Source organism: Astatotilapia calliptera, chromosome 7 (genome assembly GCF_900246225.1).
Source record: "Astatotilapia calliptera chromosome 7, fAstCal1.2, whole genome shotgun sequence".
Lineage (NCBI taxonomy): Eukaryota > Metazoa > Chordata > Actinopteri > Cichliformes > Cichlidae > Astatotilapia > Astatotilapia calliptera.
This window is the reverse complement of record NC_039308.1, coordinates 52,888,614-52,909,225: the sequence shown is the minus strand read 5'-3', so window position 1 is coordinate 52,909,225 and position 20,612 is coordinate 52,888,614. Positions and strand designations below refer to the sequence as shown.

At 39.4% G+C, this 20,612-nt stretch overlaps 1 protein-coding gene across 1 annotated transcript; it reads left to right on the top strand.

The window, feature by feature from the left end:
• Positions 1–2,847: 2,847 nt before the first annotated feature.
• Positions 2,848–19,477, top strand: LOC113026607 (protogenin B-like). Its single transcript, XM_026175582.1, has 19 exons — positions 2,848–3,056; positions 3,601–3,900; positions 6,950–7,094; positions 7,233–7,366; positions 7,454–7,750; positions 7,965–8,124; positions 8,255–8,502; positions 9,088–9,252; positions 9,461–9,766; positions 10,445–10,630; positions 12,281–12,376; positions 14,469–14,655; positions 14,821–14,948; positions 15,072–15,242; positions 15,617–15,799; positions 16,521–16,644; positions 16,780–16,912; positions 17,006–17,101; positions 17,195–19,477. The coding sequence occupies exons 1-19, from the start codon at positions 2,990–2,992 to the stop codon at positions 17,570–17,572; spliced, it is 3,504 nt and encodes a 1,167-aa protein (XP_026031367.1). The 5' UTR covers positions 2,848–2,989; the 3' UTR covers positions 17,573–19,477.
• Positions 19,478–20,612: the final 1,135 nt, after the last annotated feature.

Below are 20,612 nucleotides of genomic sequence, written 5' to 3'. Positions count from 1 at the left end.
CATAAATCCACATCCAAAATTCATTAAATGTAAATAATAATAAATAATCCTCCAGTTAAAATAAACTAAAATTTCTTGGGGAAAAACCCCACTGGTGTAAGGTAAGGTACAGATATCACACAAAATAACTGGCAGAAAATTCAAATTTTTTGAAGCTGAAGTCTTTTTTTAAACAAGAAATTAAATGTTACATTTGCATCTCAGTTTTAATTTGTATCATTTTTGCTACATGAACAAAGGACTTTTTGGTCCTAATACACCTAACTCGTGCTGTCCTGTACTTACAGCATGAAGGAAGCAGTTTAAATTCTCTGTGCAGGGTTGGGTCTGGCTTTCCACAACTGGGGGGACCTTTTGCAGCAGGTAGTGACGTCTGGGGGTGGGCTCATATTTGGTGACTATCCTCACATCTTTGTTCACATTTATACTTTCCTTGGTTCTAATATTTCCAAACCACATAATAATTAGAAATGTTAAAACCAATTCAACAACAAATAGTCAGCAGTTTTCTATATACAGGAAAAAACAGCAACTTCCTCAGTACAGGTGTAGATGGCTCTTCTTGGCCACTGCTTCCACACGCGCATCAAATAATTACATTATTATTATTAATCTAAGGGTCGCTATAGGCTTTGTCACACCTACCCTAGCCTTCTTTGACCAGTGTAGCCACATGTTTAAAACAATATAATCAGCAGATAAGATTTCAGATTATATATTTAAATCCCAACAACCATCTTGGCCTTATTTTTGTAATTGTTTTTTACAGTTTAAAAAAATGCCCCACAGCATGCCAAAACCAAGCAGAAATAAAGGAATTGGTTGCTTTACTAGTTAAAAAATTTCCAATTCCTGCTATTGTTTCTATATTTTTGGAAAGGAGACTAAGAAATAAAGCTTGTACAGTAAAGATTTTTCCAAATATACTAACACTGATGTTTATTTGTCTTTGATTAAACACCGACACATTTAATACTTTATCAGTCTGTTTTATGCAGACTTCAAACCTCTCCATCACCTTCTCGACCCAAGGTTAGAGGTCAGCAGCTCTTCAACTGACCTCTAAGGTCTGTAGGGGGGTTGGCGCCTCCTGGAAACAAGCTACAGCCAACCAGAGTCCAGCTCTTTGGCCCTCTGCTCTGCTTTCCCAGGGCCTCATGATATTCATCATATGTTAATAACCTTAACCCTATTGATCATGGCCAAACACCCTGACCTTTAGCCATATGGGGCCAGTGGTTACTTCAGCCAACATTTAGCAACATGAGTCAACAGATTTCACAAGGAAAAAAAATGCAGTGTTTGTTTTTGATAGGCTAGAACATGAAAATAAAGAATCTACAGTTAAACATGGGGGGGGGGGGGGGGGGCAAAAGTGTGCACAGTGACAATTACTATTATCACTGAGGGTTTTGAGAAGGTGACCAAAACGTACTTTTCGCATAAATTATTAGTACTGAGTAAACACTTTAGCACATGCTATTTGCCTGACAAATGATTTTGAGCCTTGGGTTATGACTAGAAGGCTTTAAATGATTAAATCAATAGTTAGTTCTAATCAATACATAATTACACTCGTGTCTCCTCATTTGATTGGATATTGGAGTTTGGCGATGCATGTTTTTAAGTAGTAATCCTCTGAAATCGGTAAACATCCATTCATAGATGTAGCTGAGAAGGAGAGTGTGATATGTTTTGTGAGGGAGCACAGTTACCAGCTTGATGACTTTATTTACCTGTGCCAGTGGAGGGAGGTTTTGCTGATACAGCGTGGCTGAGCTCACCGCTGGAGTCCATTGTATTGCTACTGAATGAGAGCCTGGAGACAGGAGGGCCATTGTCAAAAGGCACAGTGGCTGGATCAATATCTGAATTCATTAAGCAGCTGACTAGTAGCCATCAATATCTCATCATAATTACTAGGCTCTACTATAGGAGCAGATGCTGTTCAATATGACCTTATTAACTGCTGGTAACTGATAATTCAAACGTTCATCTTATTTTGTTGTCCAGAACATTTGATCTATTGAAACATGGGAAACTGGTTGTTGATTTCTGATCAGTGTGTAGGTAATCTAGTCAATGCTCTGATCAGTGCTTGATGCTGAAATGTTAACAGCCTAAAAGGAATTGAATTCAGTTTTCTATAGGTCTTTATGGTATTTACAAATCCATGAACAAACTAATAGGTATGGAAGGCTGTGTCACATGCAGAGTAAGCAAAAATGGCAAATTACATAATGGAGAAGGACAACAACTGGAGGCCCCATGAAATCCCACGAAACGTTAACAAGTAAACCTTAAATATTCAGAAAGTCTCACTGAGCTAAAAATATGTAATTAAACACAGAGTTAGATTAGAACAAAAGAAAGAAAGGACAACATTATGCCATAACAAAGCAGTCTTTACTTTTACAGATGATATTATTAATACATTAATAGGAATTTACATACTCACAAAGGGTGAAACTCAATGTCACATTCATTTAGCTGCATGAAGTATTCCTGTCTGTGAGATATGCTGTTGTTCAGGTGAGGGCCTTAAAGAGCTGTGATAATGAGCTACATCAGATTTGTAATGCCAAACAAATTGTGGTCTGTGGGCTAGCAAGGTGTTATTTTTCTTTTTAATGATTTTTCACACTTTGCAAAGCCAGCCAGTGGGACGAGCTGTCTGTATGTGTGAAACCTCGGGGCTAGACCACTGTGTAGGTGTTATAAATAAAAGTATTTAGTTAAAAATAATAATAATTAGAGATTGTCATCTTGTGAGACTTTCCAAGGAGCGCGTGGTCATCTGACTTCACTTTTACGCTCGTTTATTATGTGCGCATGCGTTAGAGGGCGGGGTGGGGCCCCCTCTCCCCGGTACCCCAGTAGAGCCGCTGGTGCTATTCTGCTGGCAGAAGCCTCATTGGGGATTTGAGAGCATCACGGAGAGGAGCAGCGTTCGCTCGGTGGGGGGAAAATGACAGAGCACTCTGGATAAATGGCACATTTTAAGATGAAATTTTTCCGGCACTGGTTGCTTTTTGTTTTGTGTCTTCCTTTATCAAGTAAGTGTTTGTTTGTTTTTTTAATTATTGATATTATGGTTGTGAATGAGCTAACTTTTAGCGGTGCTTGACCTTTTCTGTCCACACACCTCTACCGTTGATTGTACATTACGCTTATATTGCCTACAGCCGTTCTTCTTTGAAACAAACTATTTTAGCTCTATTATTTGAACATAGCTTTGTTTTTTGTTCCACGTTGAATGAGATGAGATAAGATGGCATGTCGCTAAACGTTTAACTTTAAGGCGATAAAGCTCCGTCGCTTGGGACCTTCAGCTTTCACGTCAGATACTATTTTCACATCATTGTTTCCCAATTATAAATTGTCCTAACACGTTAAATATTAACATTAAGACTTGCATCTGCTTTTTATAGAGTTTGTTATGTTGAGAAAATACATGTATGTCAACTACATAATGCTGGATGGTCTTTAAAATAAAAATAATCCTGTAATCAGTGAGGTTTTTCTGACAGGTTATAGAGTAAATATGACCTGCTTTAGTCTTCTTCTCTTCTTAATAATGCAGCCTCTCTTTCCCTGTAGGTGTTTTATGTTTTAGCGAGTTGTCCTTCATCACAGAACCCAGTGATGTTACTGTATTACCAAAGGACCCTGCTGTATTGGACTGTCAGGCCCATGGACAGCCTCCAGTCACCATCAAGTGGCTGAGGAATGGGGTTAAGTTGGCAGAAAGTGAGCACATACACTTCCTGCCAAATGGCTCCTTGTACATACCAAAGATAAAGCATACCAAGGAGGATTCAGATGAAGGATTCTACCAGTGCCTCTCCCAAAACAAATTTGGAGCTATCTTAAGCCAAAGATCACGTTTGACTATCGCAAGTGAGTATGGATCTAACTTGGACTTTCTTCCATTGATCAGTGTGATGACTGGTTAGACTTGCTGGTGGTATTGACTTTGTGGTGTTGTCAGCATGCAAAAATCACAATGGCAAGTTCATGGACAACAAACCTGGAAAGGGGAGGCAGATGTACCTCAGTCCCTCTGCTTTTATTTTCCTGGGAAGATCCTCTGAAACACAAGCTTCTGTGTCAGAATTAAAAGCTGCTAGTCCAGTGTTAAAATCACTGTAAAAGACCGCTAAATGTAGATGGGGGTAAATCTAAAGGTTCATAAATACTCCATAATCAAGCAGACCAGGTTTTCTGTATTTTGACTAAGTATCACTCACACATTTTATGGTATGTATCCTATAAATAGTGCCAAAAGTAAGGAATTATCAGTTCCTTTCTTTAAATATGAGTGGACTATAGTGGTGTGTAATTGACGGATGGTCTGCTACCCCAAGGAATCTCTGAAAAGCATTTGCCTTTAAGCCTTTGTTTGGAGTGCCCCTGGCTGATCCAGAAGAAAAGGCCTGATCCTGGGGCATTTATTTGTCCACATATCAGTGGCCAGGACAGCTGTGTCTATACAATGGGCCTGGTCTACCATGGACACTTTTCATAGTTCTTAGAAGGGGATATCCCATGACGGGTGTCATGGAAACTAGTACTGGCCTCTGCAATATACTGAGAGGGCACTGGGGTTATAGAGATTAGCATTAATACTCAGCATTAGAAAAAAAACACTACAACTTCAATCCAAGAAGATGAGATTCAAAGCAATAAAAAATGTTTTACAATTTATTTGCCCAGTACGGACATTTAGAGAGGCATCTACACATAAACCTGATGGGTTAGCAAACAGAAGCTAGTGCATGTTCCTGTCACTGGACATTTGATGGAGGAAAACAAAAGTTTTTTATGTTTGAATAAATCCATCCCCACTGTTGACTTTCCACCAAAATGCACTGTTTGCAGTTGTTTTCTATTTAATAAGAATTTCTAGCAGTTGACCACTTAAAAATATTCCAAAGTCAAGTTTGGTTTGGGATTCAGCCATTGTCTGTGAAAGGGTTAAAGGTTTTTGGTCAGCTGCAGGCAGGGGAGTGGAGGATGGGGCTCCTCTGTGCTCCCCTTCTGTCCAGAGGTCCTGAGGTCAGGGGTCAGCTGGGGAAAGGCTTTGTGATGTCACAGGCCTGCTTTAGCTGGGTCGGCCTGCTGTTCTTCTGCCCAGCCCACAACCCCTTTCACTGGATCAGCCTCTCTGTTGCCCTGTCAAGCACAGCGCTTTTGTTAAGGAAAGGCCAGTTTGTCATGTGAGTGATTGAGCCTGATCATCCACATAAAAGGAGGCATTTTTAAGGTTATTTCTTTCACCAAGTCCCCAATTTTAACAAATCCAAGAACTGGAAAGATGTCAGAAATCACGTCTTTCTGAACATTGCTTACAACAGTTGATTCCAAATGGTGTGCCACAAAAAATTATGAATGCAGTTGAAATTTACTACATTAGTACACAAAAATGCTTACTTTTTTTTTTTTTTTTTAAGAAAGATGGCATTTCTAAGTTGGTAAAACTCATCAGTTAATTGCTGGGAAAACCACACAAATCATGTAAAAGGAATAAAAGTGTTGGGAGAAACAGCTGCAAGGTCCAGCTAGGTTTTCTCACACTTTTGTGCCTTCATCTGACAATCAGAAGATCTGAATATATTCCAGCTGGCCATAGAAACTATTTCTTTTGCAAATATGAACACAGGTGTGGCTTTAAATTTTGGCCTGCCCTTTGATATGTATATAAAATCTATTCGCAATAGTTCAGATCATTACAAGTATCTCATTTGGGGGAGGAAAAAAAAACCCACATTTGAATCACCAGGTCTCTTTGGTTGACCAATGGTAAACTGGCTTCGATCCGGCCAGTTTGGGCTAAAATGGAATTGACACTGGGTTGCAGTGCACTTTGACCTCTTTGGAGAGACCTTTCTGTTGTTTGACCTAGACATTGATCTGCAGTCTACAACAGGGGTGACCATATTAGCAGATTGGCCACACCCTCTATCTACAAGAGCAAAACCAGGTGGTCAGCATCGTATTGTTAACGTCCTACCAGACGCTGTGTGTGTTTTCATGTGGCTAGTAACAGACTTTACAATGAGACAAATGATTGGCGACTAAATAAGTGTATTTATTTTTGTGATATTTTGCCGTTGTACATTAACCTTAAACCAACCCCTTATTGCAAGTTCAGAGGAACAATTCCCAAATCCATTCAAAAAGCAGTCTTTAATTCGCCTCACAGATACAGAATCAAAGTTTTATTTGTTTGATACTGATGAGACGAGAGTTTAAATTGAAGCATTGCTCTTCAATTATTGATGTTCTAAATCCCAGAATCTGAATGTGGAAGTTTTAGTGGGTAAACAGAGCATTGATTTCCTTTAACATGATATTGACTTCCTTCCTGTGAGTGAGGGGGCAGGGAGATGGTTATCACCTTAATAAATGAAGATCATTGATCATATCTTGTAGCCTTCAGTTAAATGCAGATTGGTGGTTGTTTATTTGTGGTGGCTATTAAAACACGTTTCGGAAGTGCCTAAATAAAGAGTGCACTGTTTTTGTAATTTTAAAGTCGATTTAAATGACTAAAATATGTGTAAGAAAAGCTAATTGTTGCATGTGTGTGCAAAAAATAACCACAGCATTATAGTTCAGCATTGTTCGACATTTCTCATGTCTACTTTTGTTTACAGTTTTGTTTTTGTTTTTTATGTGAAGTGAATTGATTACTTTTCATATATAATAATGCATCATTCAGTGTCATTGTTGGACTGATCCATTGATTAGGCCAGCTGGTCAGAAGAGGACCTCATAGCTCATCTGCACAAAAATAAAATCAGTACCTTTCATCTAATCAATTACCATTCATCAAAGTCAGGGCATTGTATGCATAATGTATATTTTACCAAAAGAAATGCATTATATTCATCTGGTACTAAAACAAATTAATTAGTTGAAATTGATTGTTTAATTTTTTTCACAGGTATCTCAGAGTTTGTGTTGCATCCTGTGCCTGTTGTGGTGACTGTGGGCTCTGTGGCACGATTCTCCTGTGCAGTCATCTCAAGCCCACCTGCTACCATAACCTGGGAGCTAAACCAAAGGACACTGCCACTGCAGACAGACAGGTAACTGCAGAAACATAATTATAACTTTATTTAGGCACATTTTTATCAGTTTATTTTTTAGCCTACAGCTCCATCTTCTGTTGGGTTTCACATGAGCGTTCTAGCTTGACCCAGACTGTATGTTTTGTATGTTTTCAGAATAACTGTTTTGCCAAACGGAGTTCTTCAGATTCACAATGTACAACTGGAGGATGCCGGACACTATCAATGTGTGGCAACTAACATCGGTAGTGTGTTGAAGAGTCGAGAGGCCACACTGACAGTCAACCTAGGTAAATTAATTGCACTGACTGCATTTTACGAATGAATGTTAAGCACTGTCATTCCCTGACTTTTTTTGTTTACATTTTCTTGTGAAGATGCAGGCCCTAAACTACGTCAGAGACCCAGAATCATTGCTGGACCTCAAAATGTGACCGTTTCTCTTCACCAAACGGTGGTGTTGGAGTGTGTGGCCACAGGCAATCCCCGGCCCATCATCTCCTGGAGCCGTGCTGACAGTAAATCCATCGATGTGTACAATGCCAAAGTGTTGGGCAATGGAAACCTGGTTATTACTGATGTCAGTACCAAGCACAGCGGAGTCTACGTTTGCAGGGCCACCACCCCCGGAACCCGCAACCACACCACTGCTGCAGCCAACCTCACAGTATTGGGTAATGATCAGTCTTTGATGATTACGCCACAGATGTCTTCAGATCACATCTTTGGCCTGGTTCTTATATTCAGTATACAGACTCATAACTAAAGGTTTTGCAAATGTTTATACGTCCAAGTAACAAACGTGTTAGGTGCAAGATGCCACACAGTTAGAACTCCATGGCTTAATAAAAGGTAACCATTAGCTCTTCTGTTATGCTGTTGTTTCAGTGCCACCAAACATAGTTGAGAAACCTGAGAGCCAGACCCGTCCGAGGGCAGGCACTGCCCGGTTCATGTGCCAAGCAGAGGGAGTGCCTACACCTCGCATCACCTGGCTGAAGAATGGAGAACAAGTTCACTTAAATGGGAGGATTAAGATGTACAACAGGTAAAGTATAGACGGGAGATTTGGGCTCGCTTAAATTTAATTAAACATTATGAAAGACAAACCTGCTTAAATAAGCTGGCTTCTTTGGCTTTGCTGATTTTTCTTTTTCCTTTTTTCTTTTGTTTCATAGTAAACTGGTGATTACACAGATCATTCCTGAGGATGATGCCATCTATCAGTGTGTGGCAGAGAATGAACAGGGATCTGTGCTATCCTTGGCTCGCCTTATTGTTGTCATGTCTGAGGACCGGCCCAGTGCTCCGAGAAATATCCATGCTGAGACCATCTCAAGCTCTGCTATCTTACTGGCTTGGGAGAGACCTTTGTACAATACGGACAAAGTCATTGCCTACTCTGTCCATTATATGAAGGCTGAAGGTGAGACAGAGAGGAAAAAGATGGTTTATTTGATTGTTCTTATAATTTGGGCCTTAAAAGGCTGACGGGTCTACATCTTTATGCTGCATCACACTCTCACATGATCAACTTTCCTTGGTGAAGGCCATCTGTTGCTGCTGCACAGCGCAGGGGTCAAGGCTACTTCACTTAAATAACAACAGGCTTATTCAGCCCTTTGTCCACTCCCTAGCTCATTCTGCTCGGACTTAAAGGGACGGCGAGCTTTAAAAAAAATCACAGTTTTGCAAACTAAAGTTGTAAGATTGTATTCACTTTAACCATTAAAGTAATAGCTGAGTTCCTCCAATAAATCATGTCTTTTAGATGTTAAACTGGGTTTATTTTATGCTGGCTGGAATCAATTGTATGTTTATCATTTTCATTACACGTTTACACACAAAAAAGAGAATTCAGAAACTTTTCTTTCCTAGCACTGATTGTTTATAGGACGCACACTTAACTACCAAGTTGAACTCGCTTTATTTTTTTTCACTCTTGTGTGGATAATCTTACCCTAATTAATGACTTGCTGTATGATTATTTATTTATTTTTTTTTTTTCCAGGTCTAAACAACGAAGAATACCAAGTTGTTATTGGCAACGACACTACCAGTTACATCATCGATGACCTGGAGCCAGCTCGAAACTACAGCTTTTACATTGTAGCTTATATGCCAATGGGAGCCAGTCGAATGTCAGACCAAGTCAGTCAACATACCCTGGAGGATGGTAAGCTTGAAGCGCTTCCAACATTCCTCGCAGTAAATCATTTTGGTAGTTAAGCTAGCTTGTATGCAAAGCATGTTTTGAAAGGAAATTGGCAAGATTGTAGTGTTATGAATCAGATTTTTATTAAGAAAATTTGGGTGATTTGAATAATAAGTAGAAAAATCTCTAGTTTTTAATACATTTTCTATATCCAATTTTTTTCCTCCAGTGCCTCTTCGTACTCCTGAGCTGAGCCTGACCAGCCAGAGCACAACAGACATCCAGGTGAGCTGGCAGCCACTGCCAGCCAAGGTGAGCCGCGGTCGTGTGTCTGCATATAGACTCTCTTATCGCACAGCTGCAGACAGCACCGTCACATCTGTAGAGCTACTGCAGAACAGCACTGAATACCTGCTGGAGGGGCTGCAGCCTGACACCATCTACCTGCTCCGCATGGCCGCAGCCACCCGAGTGGGTTGGTGTGAGCCCTCAGCATGGACATCACACCGTACGCCTAAGACCTCCAGCAACAAAGGTAAACCAGCAGAAGTCTGATAAAGGAAAAAAAACGTACATTTAGCTGCTTTAAAAAAACCAAAAAAAAGTCTCTGCAGGCTCATCACATGATTGTGATTCTAGTTTATTCCTGTTTTCATGCAGTATAAAAATAAATTAAGTTTAAAAAGCAAATTAGTAAATGCTACAGCAAAGTGAAATCAGATGGTGTTTAAACGTGTAACTAGCAGAACCTTTTTTCTTTTGTCGCATTGCTGTTTGGCTGCTCTTTGAAAACCAGGACACTAGAGTTCATGCAGAGTGGCTAGCGTATGACTGGAGTTTGCTGTTTTAGCATTGTCCCACAGTCTTTGTGTTGGTTACTCAGAAACCTTTGCCCTTTGCTGTCAGTGATGCTAGATTGGCCTCAGTCACGGGTCATAAAGAGAGGGCCTCAGGCATCTATGTGGGGGAAAGAATATCCTATTTTCATAGCCTGGTGTGCTGGGGAGGTTGTTTTTTTGTTTTTGTTTTTTTCCACCAGAGCTGAATTTTAGCTTTATATTTACACATTGTTGTAAAACACTAAAACCAAAAGGGAATTCTTGGTTTGACTGCAGCGTCAATCCATTCTTTGGCTGTCCTGTTGTTATTTTTGTTTTCTGTTATGTCAGTAGTCTCATAATTCTCATGAGTGCTCTCTCTGCCGCCTTCTTAGTGCCTTCAGCCCCTATTCTTCAACTTGAAGCTTTAAACTGCACCTCCATTGTGGCACGCTGGCAAAGCTCCCTTGAATCTGTGGCTATTCAGGGCTATCGTCTGTGTTACCATGAGGAAGGACAACCAGAGCAGCCCGACATCCAGCTGCAGGCTCAAACCAATACGTACACGATTGGTGGCCTTGGTGAGTGTGCCTAGAACCCAGGAGTAAATTAAAAAAATGTTTACGATTAGTGAATTTCCTTTATCTGCACCTGTGCTTTGGACAGGAGACGGCAGAGAGTGATGGGCCATTTTTGCATCACTCAAATTTAATTCGATGGGCAGTCGGCTTCTGCATTTGCATTTCCATCCCCTATCCTGATCAATATGTGCTGACCTCTCCTGCCTAACCAGCAGTACTCTCCAGTCAGGCTGGAGTACGAGGCTCCCAGGTTTAGAGGTCAGGTTCCAGATGTCCCTCCCACCACTACTAGCCATCTCGGGCATTGCATAATTATGCTTAGCCATTGTGTTTTGTCCAGGGCCAGACGTGGCATGTAAGACCCTGGCCGCTACCCTTTTTTCAGATGGACACTAGTGCACATGAACAAAGACCAGAGCAAGCCACTGACCTCTAGCCATGGGACAGCACACTTGGATTAGTACCCTACCCCCACCAGTTGTCTCTGATGTCCATTTAAATAATCTACAGATTTAAAATAAATAAATAAATAAATAAATTATTTATATGAATTAGTCTTTGAGCACAGTTTGATTTCTAAGTCCCAAATAAGCTGAAACAGGAGAAGTTTACATGTTTCTGTTTGGAAATCTATTTGTGTTACTAACCTGTCTAAAAATTCAAAACTCTTCAGTATTATTTAAGTTTAAAAAATCACAAGTGGCTATTAGTCTGATATTTTACAATATCGCTGAACTTCTTGTGTTGCTCCAAGTTTAAAGCTGTAACACAAAAGCGATAGAAAATAACAAAAGAGGCCCACCTCCTATCCCACAGTCCTGCTCCTGGATTCTTTCTGTTCTTGGCCTGACCCGGGGACCCCAGTCAAACCCCCCTCCTGTCCCATGGGCCCACAATCCCAGCAGCTGAACGCTGCCCCTACCCCAGCCCCCACAACAGGCCTGGACATATTGCCTTCACTGGTCAATACCCAAAGGATGACCTTTCACTCCAGAGGCATTACAGATTTTAACGCTCCCTAAAAGCATCCTGATTTAGGTGCTGAGGAAAAATGGTAGTTTCTCAAGTTAAAATATGCAATGTGACAGAATATTTTTAAAAGAAAAGTTCTGACCTTAGAGGTCTTGTTTACTTCAGTTTTTTTTTGTGTGGCTGTCCTGAATGTCTTATTCAAATATTTTACCTCATCCACCTTTGTTTATTTCTGTGGACATCAGTAATTTGTATTGTATATTGAAGCAAGCTTGTGGTGTCAGAGCTTCATAGTTGTAAAGTCAGTTAAGTGCAGAATCATGTAGTGACAACATTCATGCTGGAGATTTGAGCGCGTCACCTTATTTACATTGGCTTGGGCCTGGTTGAGCTTTCTCATGGTCGTTACACATGACACCACGAGACAAATGAAAGGTTGGGGTGACTCAGGAGGCCAAGTATTGTCCATACATGGGGGATGGCCAGTTAAGACCAGCAGTTACCCTCCTGCAGCTAATTGTCCTTATGTCCCCCTCTCACTCTTTTTTTAAATAGATTATTAACCACCATGATCTCTCAGCCTTCAGCTTTGCTAGACAATATTTTTTAATTATTAAATGTTTTTATTCTAGCAAAATGTCCATTAAAATGGCTAAAATCTGAATATTATCTTTCCAGATCCACGGAAAAAGTATCACGTCAAGATTCTGGCTGTCAGCAAGGTTGCAGATGGTCATCAGAGAGACCAGACCATCAGTACCCCGGGATGTGTGTGTAAGTATTGGTGTAAATCATCCATTCCCAAAGACTGCTCTTTTGTAGCCAACCCAAACCTTTATGTGAAAATCTTGTCAACACACAAGCCTTAGATGAATGATTTCTTCGTGTTTTCATTCATTCAGTTTGGTCTTCTGATGATGGTCTTGTACAATATAGTGTATTTATAGTAAATGACTTCAGTGCTTTCATGGCTGACACTAAAAATGAAATACAAACTTTGCCTGTAAATTTTTTTATTTTTTTTATTTTTTTATTTTTTTACTTTTTATTTTCATTTTTTAAATTGAAAATGAACAACAAACAAACAGAAACAAACAATAAAAGACGTTTACAGTTATGGGACAAAGTATCATCAACTAGCCAAAGCTTGACTGGTCATTATGACCAAAAAAAAAAAAAAAATTCTCAGGAACACACTCTAGTATCTTTATCTTTCTAACATTGCCTCAACCATCTGAGGACCGAACACAGAAAATACGGGCGTATTAATAATAATAAATAATAATTATAATAGTAACAGTATTGGTAATTACAAAAATTTAAAACAAAACAAAAAAAAAAAAGAAAAAAAAGAAAAACATATCGTGTGAACCCCTCCCACCATCCCCCCACCCCTTTACCCCTGTATGGCTCTCAACTTCATCACATTCGTGTATCCAAACAGCCCATATTTACACCCGTCTATACACAAGAATCAGCACAACATTCAAGAACTCTGATCAGAAGGGCCTAACCAAGGATCAATTCAGGGTAAACCCAGAGGAATTTACGTCATCTCTATATTCTGTCAAGTCCAAAGACGGTAATACTGAAAGAAATGGTCCCCAAATTTTTTTAAAGGTTCCGTATTTCCCTTTTACACTATGCGATATCTTCTCAGGTGTACAGTAGGATGCTAACTCATTAATCCAATATCTCAGTGTTGGAGAATTTTCAGATTTCCAATGTGTCAGAATACATTTTTTAACTGCAGTACTTGCAAGTAAAATAAAATATTTCTTGTGGTAATCCACGTTTATAGAATCTGTCACCTAAAATCCATAGTTTTGGGTCCATTTCGACTTGGATCCCAATCACCCTTGAAATTATTTCAGTAGTCCGTCTCCAGAACTCCTCTATTACTGGGCAATTCCACAGCATATGAAGGAGATCACCATCTATCACCTTACATCTCAAACATTTGGGAGAGTAATTAATATCAATTTTATGTAATCTGTAAGGTGTATAATATGTCCTGTGGAATATATTAAATTGCATTTGTCTATGATTTGTGGAAATTAACATGGTCTGTGCCTGTTCCATTAGATGGTACCATTCTACCTCTTCATAAACATAGCCCAGATCTGCCTCCCATTTTCTTTTCAGAGCCGTTTTGTTGTAGTCAGGTAATTTTTCATTAATAATAGTGTATATTGAAGATGCTATTCCTTTTATTGACTTCCATGGTTTGGTGCAAAGATGCGTTTCAAAAGGACTTTCTTTGGGAATCTCAGGGAAAGTTCCTTTGGTTTTTTCTTTGATCCAGTCTCTTATTTGTAGAAATTTAAAAAAATTTGGTCTGGAAGTTTAAATTTTTCCTTTAGTTGTTGGAAGTCAATAAATGTGTCATTATTGTATAGATCGGCAACAGTTCGAATATTTCTATCCTTCCATCCCCGCAATATGGAGTCGGAAATATGATGGGAGAGATCAGGATTGCCCCATAGGGGTGTCCTTCTAAAAAAAGAAATATTTATTTTTAGAAGTGAGTGGGATTCCTGCCAGGCACGGAAGGTGTTTAATATTATCGAATTATTTGTGAGCTTAGATAAACATTTTTTCGTACCTAGAAATGGGACGTCTTTTAATGATATGGGATTCACCTCATATTGTTCTATTGGAACCCATCGAACCTCACTCCTCTCTGCATATAACCAGATCAAAATTGATCGGTATTGGGAGGCCAGATAATAATTCCTAAAGTTTGGTAGGTTGAGTCCTCCCCTTGAATAAGGGGCCTGTAATGAGGAAAGTTTAACTCTTGGGTTTTTCTTTTGCCTGTAAATTAAAAAAAAAAAAAAGAGTTTCATGTTCTTTCCTCCTTTAGCGGCTAGAGACCAACTTGCAGCAGCTCCTCCACCTCCAAATCAAGTCACTGTTTTGGATGGCAATTCATCTGCAGTGTCCCTGCGCTGGAGTCATCCTCCTTTCCCCTCTGGCAAGGCTGTCAGTTATACAGTCCGCTGTACACCTGTGGGCACTCACAACGTCTTTGCAATACGCTACCTGCAAACGTAAGAACCTCCCAAAGGCATGAGAATTGAAGCCTGCTTTTAGTTTGGTTTGATGAGTACATCCCTTTAATAATTCACATCTTGTATTTCATGTAATTTGTGAGAATGTATTCTGGGCTATTTCCTGCCAAATTGCCATGATGTGGGAATCTTGTTTCTCTGCAGTACGAAGCAAAGTGTGACAGTTCAGAAGTTGGATCCAAACACTCGTTATGAGTTTGTGGTGCGCCTTCATGTGGACCAGATGTCGAGTCCCTGGAGTTCTGTAGTTTACCATCAAACCCTCCCAGCAGGTAACAAACTATCAGTGCAACGTCATTTTACTGTAAATGTGTTTCTTTCTGTTTCTTTCTGATCATTTCATTGCATATTTTTCACCAATGTACTCAGAGTTGTTCTGTGTTCTGTGTGCCTAGCACCAAGCCAACCTCCCGCAGGAGTGCGAGTAACTCTGATTGAGGAAGACACCGCTCTGGTGTCCTGGAGGGAGCCCACTGAGTCCAACGTGGTGATTACACGCTATACCATCCTGTATGCTTCACAAAAAGACTGGATTGCTGGACACTGGCAAAAAGTCCAGAGAGAGGGCAAGTAGTTTACTTTGTTTTTATAATGTGTTAAATACGTTTTTCAGAATAATTCTTTGGGGGATTGAATGATCCAGCCAAGGTTATTGTAGTTAAATCAAACTAAACTAAAACTGAGTGTGAAAAAATGTTTCACACCCAGTTTACCACCTCCTTCTGGTATACTTTACCTCTTAATTGCATATGATGATGTTGTCTTTGCCTCCATACTTAATTAAAACATACAATGAAAAGTCCCAAATTTATGATCTCCTCATTTGTGACTGAAATATTTTGCAAAGCAAAGTTGGACAAATTGGATCTTCTGGTGTTCTAGTTCTGTACCTCTCAGCCATGATCTAATCTCTACTGTGTGATTGTGCTGTCATTTATAGGGAGTCATACGATGGCCTTGCTGGAGAAGCTGGAGCCAGGAAATGTCTACCTTGTAAAAATAGCTGCCTCCAGTGAGGTGGGTGAAGGTCCTTTCTCTGAGATCGTGGAGCTGGCACCAAAGCGAGGAAACGTCCACCGAAGCAAAAATCCCAGACACTCTGACTGGTTTCCAGATAGTACAGGTCAGACATGCTTTTATCTGGCTTTGGTTTCTAAGGCATTGCATTTCTATGTCTGAAATGAAATGGACTGAAAATCCCGTGTGGTAATTGTGTTAGGATTGTGTCTTTAGGTTTAATTTCAGTTCATTTTTATTGAATGGACGTTCCTTTTGTTGACAAAAACTCCTAAAAGAGTGAGATGAATCGCAGAAGCAAAAACAAAAACTGTGGGATGTATCTCACTTCCAAAGAACTTCCAAAATGCACATAATGTTTTATTCAGTAAGACTCGAAACAAGTGACTGATCCCATAAATTCGACAGGAAAGAGTTTACAGAGGTCTGGGCAAAGGTCTGTCCCATACCATCCAGTCCAGTGTATTTTGATATTTAAGGGGGGAATATAAGTGTTTTTCTAATAAATGCCTGGTGGACTTCACTTCAAGTACTGCATGCAGTATTGACGGTGAACCACAAACATGCAGGTTTGTTTAACAGGAGTTTGAATAGAATAATAATAAATGGGTACGGCTGCTTTCCGTCTCTTAGATGTATTTTAAGTTCCATCCATCCATCCATTCGCTTCCGCTTATCCTTTTCAGGGTCGCGGGGGGCGCTGGAGCCTATCCCAGCTGTCATAGGGCGAGAGGCAGGGTACACCCTGGACAGGTCGCCAGTCTGTCGCAGGGCCTGTTAATCCTGTAATATAGCAGATCTTTAATTGTTCTCTATTTATCTTCCAGTATTCTCTGATGGTCTCTACCACATAGACCAGAGGTCTATGACGGGGATCATCGTTGGTGTGAGCATCGCTTTGACCTGTATAATTACATGCGCTTTGATTCTGATCAGTAAGGGGAAACAAAGGTACTGATTATCTGTATTTCAAATGATGGAAAAATACTTTCATATATAATATATGCTTTATTATATTATCATATAATAAAGCATAAGCATTCTTTCTGATATTTATATATTTATTGTCATTTGTTTAACTAATAGAAAATCTTCCAGTCATAAAGTCATTGCTGTAGGAGCTCCTGAAGGTCCACGTTCTGGTTTTCCCAGTGAACGGCATTCGGAGAATATTGAGGCCCTTATACCCATGATGAGTGATCACTTCATAGATGCTAAGGTGAGAAACGGAACAGTAAATAGGGTTCTCGTGATTACATGTCTGTTGAGAAAACACTCTCATGTAGTTTCCATACGTTCTCTCATTTTACAGGGTGGATCTAGTATCATCATAAATGGTACGGGTCCAGTCAGCAGCAAGAAGTGGCTGCTTTTCAACAGAGAAATCAGAAATCCAGCTGACAGCGATGTAAGTGATGTGGCATTGTTTTTGCTTACTCAGCTTTTTCCCCAAATAGATTTTTCTTTTTGAATCTTAATTTAATTTTGTCCTCATCTTCAGATCGAAACCAGAGCCAGCTTGTACGAAGCTGGCAAAACTGTTCTGAGATACGAGGAGCATCTCGGCTCAGCGCCCTTGCCGCCTTCATCACGAGAGATCATCTATGGACCTCTTCGCTCAGAGAGCTCTCACACCAGTGAGGGCAGCCAAGAGACAGGTGACTCTGGACACTACTCCAACGAAGAAAGCAACGAAGAGATGAGCAGCCCGTCGAGCAGCCGAAGCTCTAGGCCTGAATCTTTAGGGCCAGACGACAGAATCGCAGTCTTGGAGCTGAAGCAGTCGTTCAAAGTGGAAAAAGAGGTTGATGCTTCCTTGCTTCGCGGCATCTCAGAGGCTCATGTGGTCTCCAGTACTTGTCAAGCAGCCAGCTGCTAACATCATCAGGCCTGCATCTGCTCTCCCAACAGCCAGAGTCATGCCACTTCTACCTCATCCGCTTCCCGAGTGGAAGCCCTTTAGATATCTCCTGGGAAACGAGGGACCAGGAATCCTGCTGCTGCAAAGGAAGATGTGTGCGTTTGCTTTGGACTTACCTCAGGATTTTGTATGAACATTTGTCCTAACATTTTTATTTCCATTTTTTTAAAACAACTTCCTACCTGTATTTCTGTGTTTGGCATGGTCTGTCCTAAACCAAAACTCACCCACGATGAATGTCAAAAAAGAGAATGTCAGAAATGTACTGCGGTGCATTTTCATTATATTTAACTACTTTCCACTGGAGCGGAGGATGTAGTTGAGCCTTTTTAGACTGATTATCTACCTCAGTGTTCTATTCTTTATATACATTACTACCTCCTTTTGTTTTTAACCACCTATTGTGCAGTATTATCTCTGACTCAGGGGACAAAGTGAAAACACTTCATTGCCACGTCTTGTTACCGTATTCGAAAGTTATCGCGTAGTTTTTGTTTTCATGGTTGAAAGGGCTTTTGTTACATGCTGTTTGTCTTTGAATCCTGTATGTTGTGAAGATGAAAAGTGAATTCAGTTTTTTTCAAACCTTGTAGAGCTTTATCAAACAGTATTGTTTGGCATTTCCAGTGCACTGAACTTCAAGCTTTAATAATGCCTTAACGTCAAAGGGCTTTGCGTACTTTAGATGATGACATCCAAAGACGGGAAAAGTTATACCCAAAGAGTTTTTGATACTACAGAAGATATTCTAAGGCAGCCAAAAACTTAGTAGATTTACATAAAGGGTGTACTTGCCCAAATTTTGCTTGTGCCAGTGATGTAAATTTCCCTTTAGAACGCTGATTTTCCTCTTTGTAAATTTTATTAATGCTTTATTCTGGTGAAAGCTTTAGCAGGAGTCTCCGGGGCTTGTTTCATTTGCCTTCTAGACCATTGCTGAGTGCAGCGGTGATGCCGATGCTATTATCCAAAGAGTTGTCTGCTTCCTCAGATGGGTACAGCCTTTTTTCTTTTATTCAGTCGATCCTTGGTACGAAAATGTTGATGCCAAGACCAAAGATCCAGCGTCCCAGTGACAGATGAGGTTTATATTTTTCAGAGAATCATCTGTCACCGTTCACAAATATTGCCGTATGGGAAAGACTTCTTTCTCTCTCCACAATGTTTCCTGTCCAGGTGCGACAATGAAGGATTTTGACTATCATAATGGAAACCCTATGTGTGAAGAGCAACATAATCAAATTTTGATACCTTTCTAAAACAAATAATGCTAACCAAAGAATATTGATGTGTATTATTTAGTAATTTTCTTTGGTTTTCATTTACATTATATACATTATTTGCATTTAAATGTGATAATATCTGTGGGTTTGGTTGCTGAAAAGGCATTTTACATAGGGTTTTTCTGTTTTGTTTTGTTTTAAGCTTGAGATGTCAAAAAACAGTGCTTATCACCAAAAAATGTTTTTACCTGAGTAATATGTTTAAATAGTTTAGATGACCCATTTTATAATAATGTCAAGAAAAACTTACTAATTTTAATGTGACATTTTGCAAATTACGGTCAGTTTAAAGTTTCTCTGTGAAATGCTTTAATATGAAAGATTGCGTTGTAAGCCACTGATAATTTTGCAGACTTCATTCGGGTTCAGAGTGTAGATTTTAGGGTGTAGATGTATTTGTTATTATTTAAGTTATGTTTTGTTTTTTGAAATATTTCTGCTTTTAAATACCAAATTACATGTTTGATCCAAAGAGAGCAACACAACAAAGAATATGTGTTAAAATGTTCCAAAAGGCCTTTTTTTGATACTCTCAAGATGATCACACTAGTAGATGATGATGATGATGATGATAATAAAATTCTTGGAAAAAATAATGTGTTGCACTTGTTTCAGTTTGTCATTTTTTTATTTTTTTTTTTAAAAGCTTATATGAGGTTTGCTAGGACCACTTAGGTTTTCATTTTTGATCTTGTGCCTCTACAAAAGTAGAGGTTTTAGCAGTATTCAGGTATGTATGAACAATGACAAAGTGCAAAGTAATCAACAATGAACTTTAAGAAAAAACTGCTGCTGCCTATCAATTTAGAAAGGGTTATAGGGCCATTATCAAACAATTTATAAGTCCATAATTATTCAGTGAGGAAAATTATTCACAACTGGAAAATGTTCAAGATGGTTGGCAGTCTTCCCAGTAGTGCAATGTTCTAACAAATTTACCTCAAAGTCAGACTGTGCAATCCTCTGAGAAACTGCAAAAAGACACAAGAGCAGACTCTGCAGGACTTAGCATGTTAAATGTTAAAGTTCATGAAAAATACTGAACGTGTGGCTTGTTATGAAGAGTTGCAAGGAAAAGGCTTCATCTCTTTAAAAGAAGAACATGGCAACGTAACTTGTAAAGTTTCATCTGAACAAAATGCAAGACTTCTTCATCAATATTCTTTGCACAAGACCATAGTCGGGGTGTCTGGCTATGTTTGGAGAAAATCAAACACAGCATATCAGTGCAAACACCTCATGCCAACTGTCAAGCGTAATTGTGGAGGGATGCCCATGTCACCTAAGAATCACTTGGTTCCCCATGGACTCCGTTGTATACCGAAGGGAGGTTATCTCTCTGACAGCATGACTTCATGAAAAACAATCTTGTATAATTTACAGAAAATACTAAAGAAGCAAAGGCACTCTGCGTTAGCTTTATCTGTAGTAAATTAGTTTTAGAGTGCATTAGACTGTGAGATGTATTAAGTTCAGGATACTACTACTACTAATAGAAATACTAAAACACAACAGTACAAACACTTGAAACAGTCACACAGGCACCCATTTCTTAGTAAACATTTCCATCCAATGCCACCAAATTCTAGCTGTGTTGACAAATTTGACCAAATGTACAAAGATTTAAGTTAAATGTGTTTCTGGAAATTGTTTATTTATACTTTTTAATACACAGAAATTAGTTTTGGAATTCTATCAATCTATTTATTTATTTA

Coding starts and splice junctions, on each gene's coding strand:
- LOC113026607 (XM_026175582.1), top strand. CDS start 2,990: ATGGCACATTTTAAGATGAAATTTTTCCGGCACTGGTTGCTTTTTGTT. Junction 3,901..6,949: donor ATCACGTTTGACTATCGCAA/GTGAGTATGGAT, acceptor TTTTTTTCACAG/GTATCTCAGAGTTTGTGTTG. Junction 16,913..17,005: donor ATCACTTCATAGATGCTAAG/GTGAGAAACGGA, acceptor CTCATTTTACAG/GGTGGATCTAGTATCATCAT.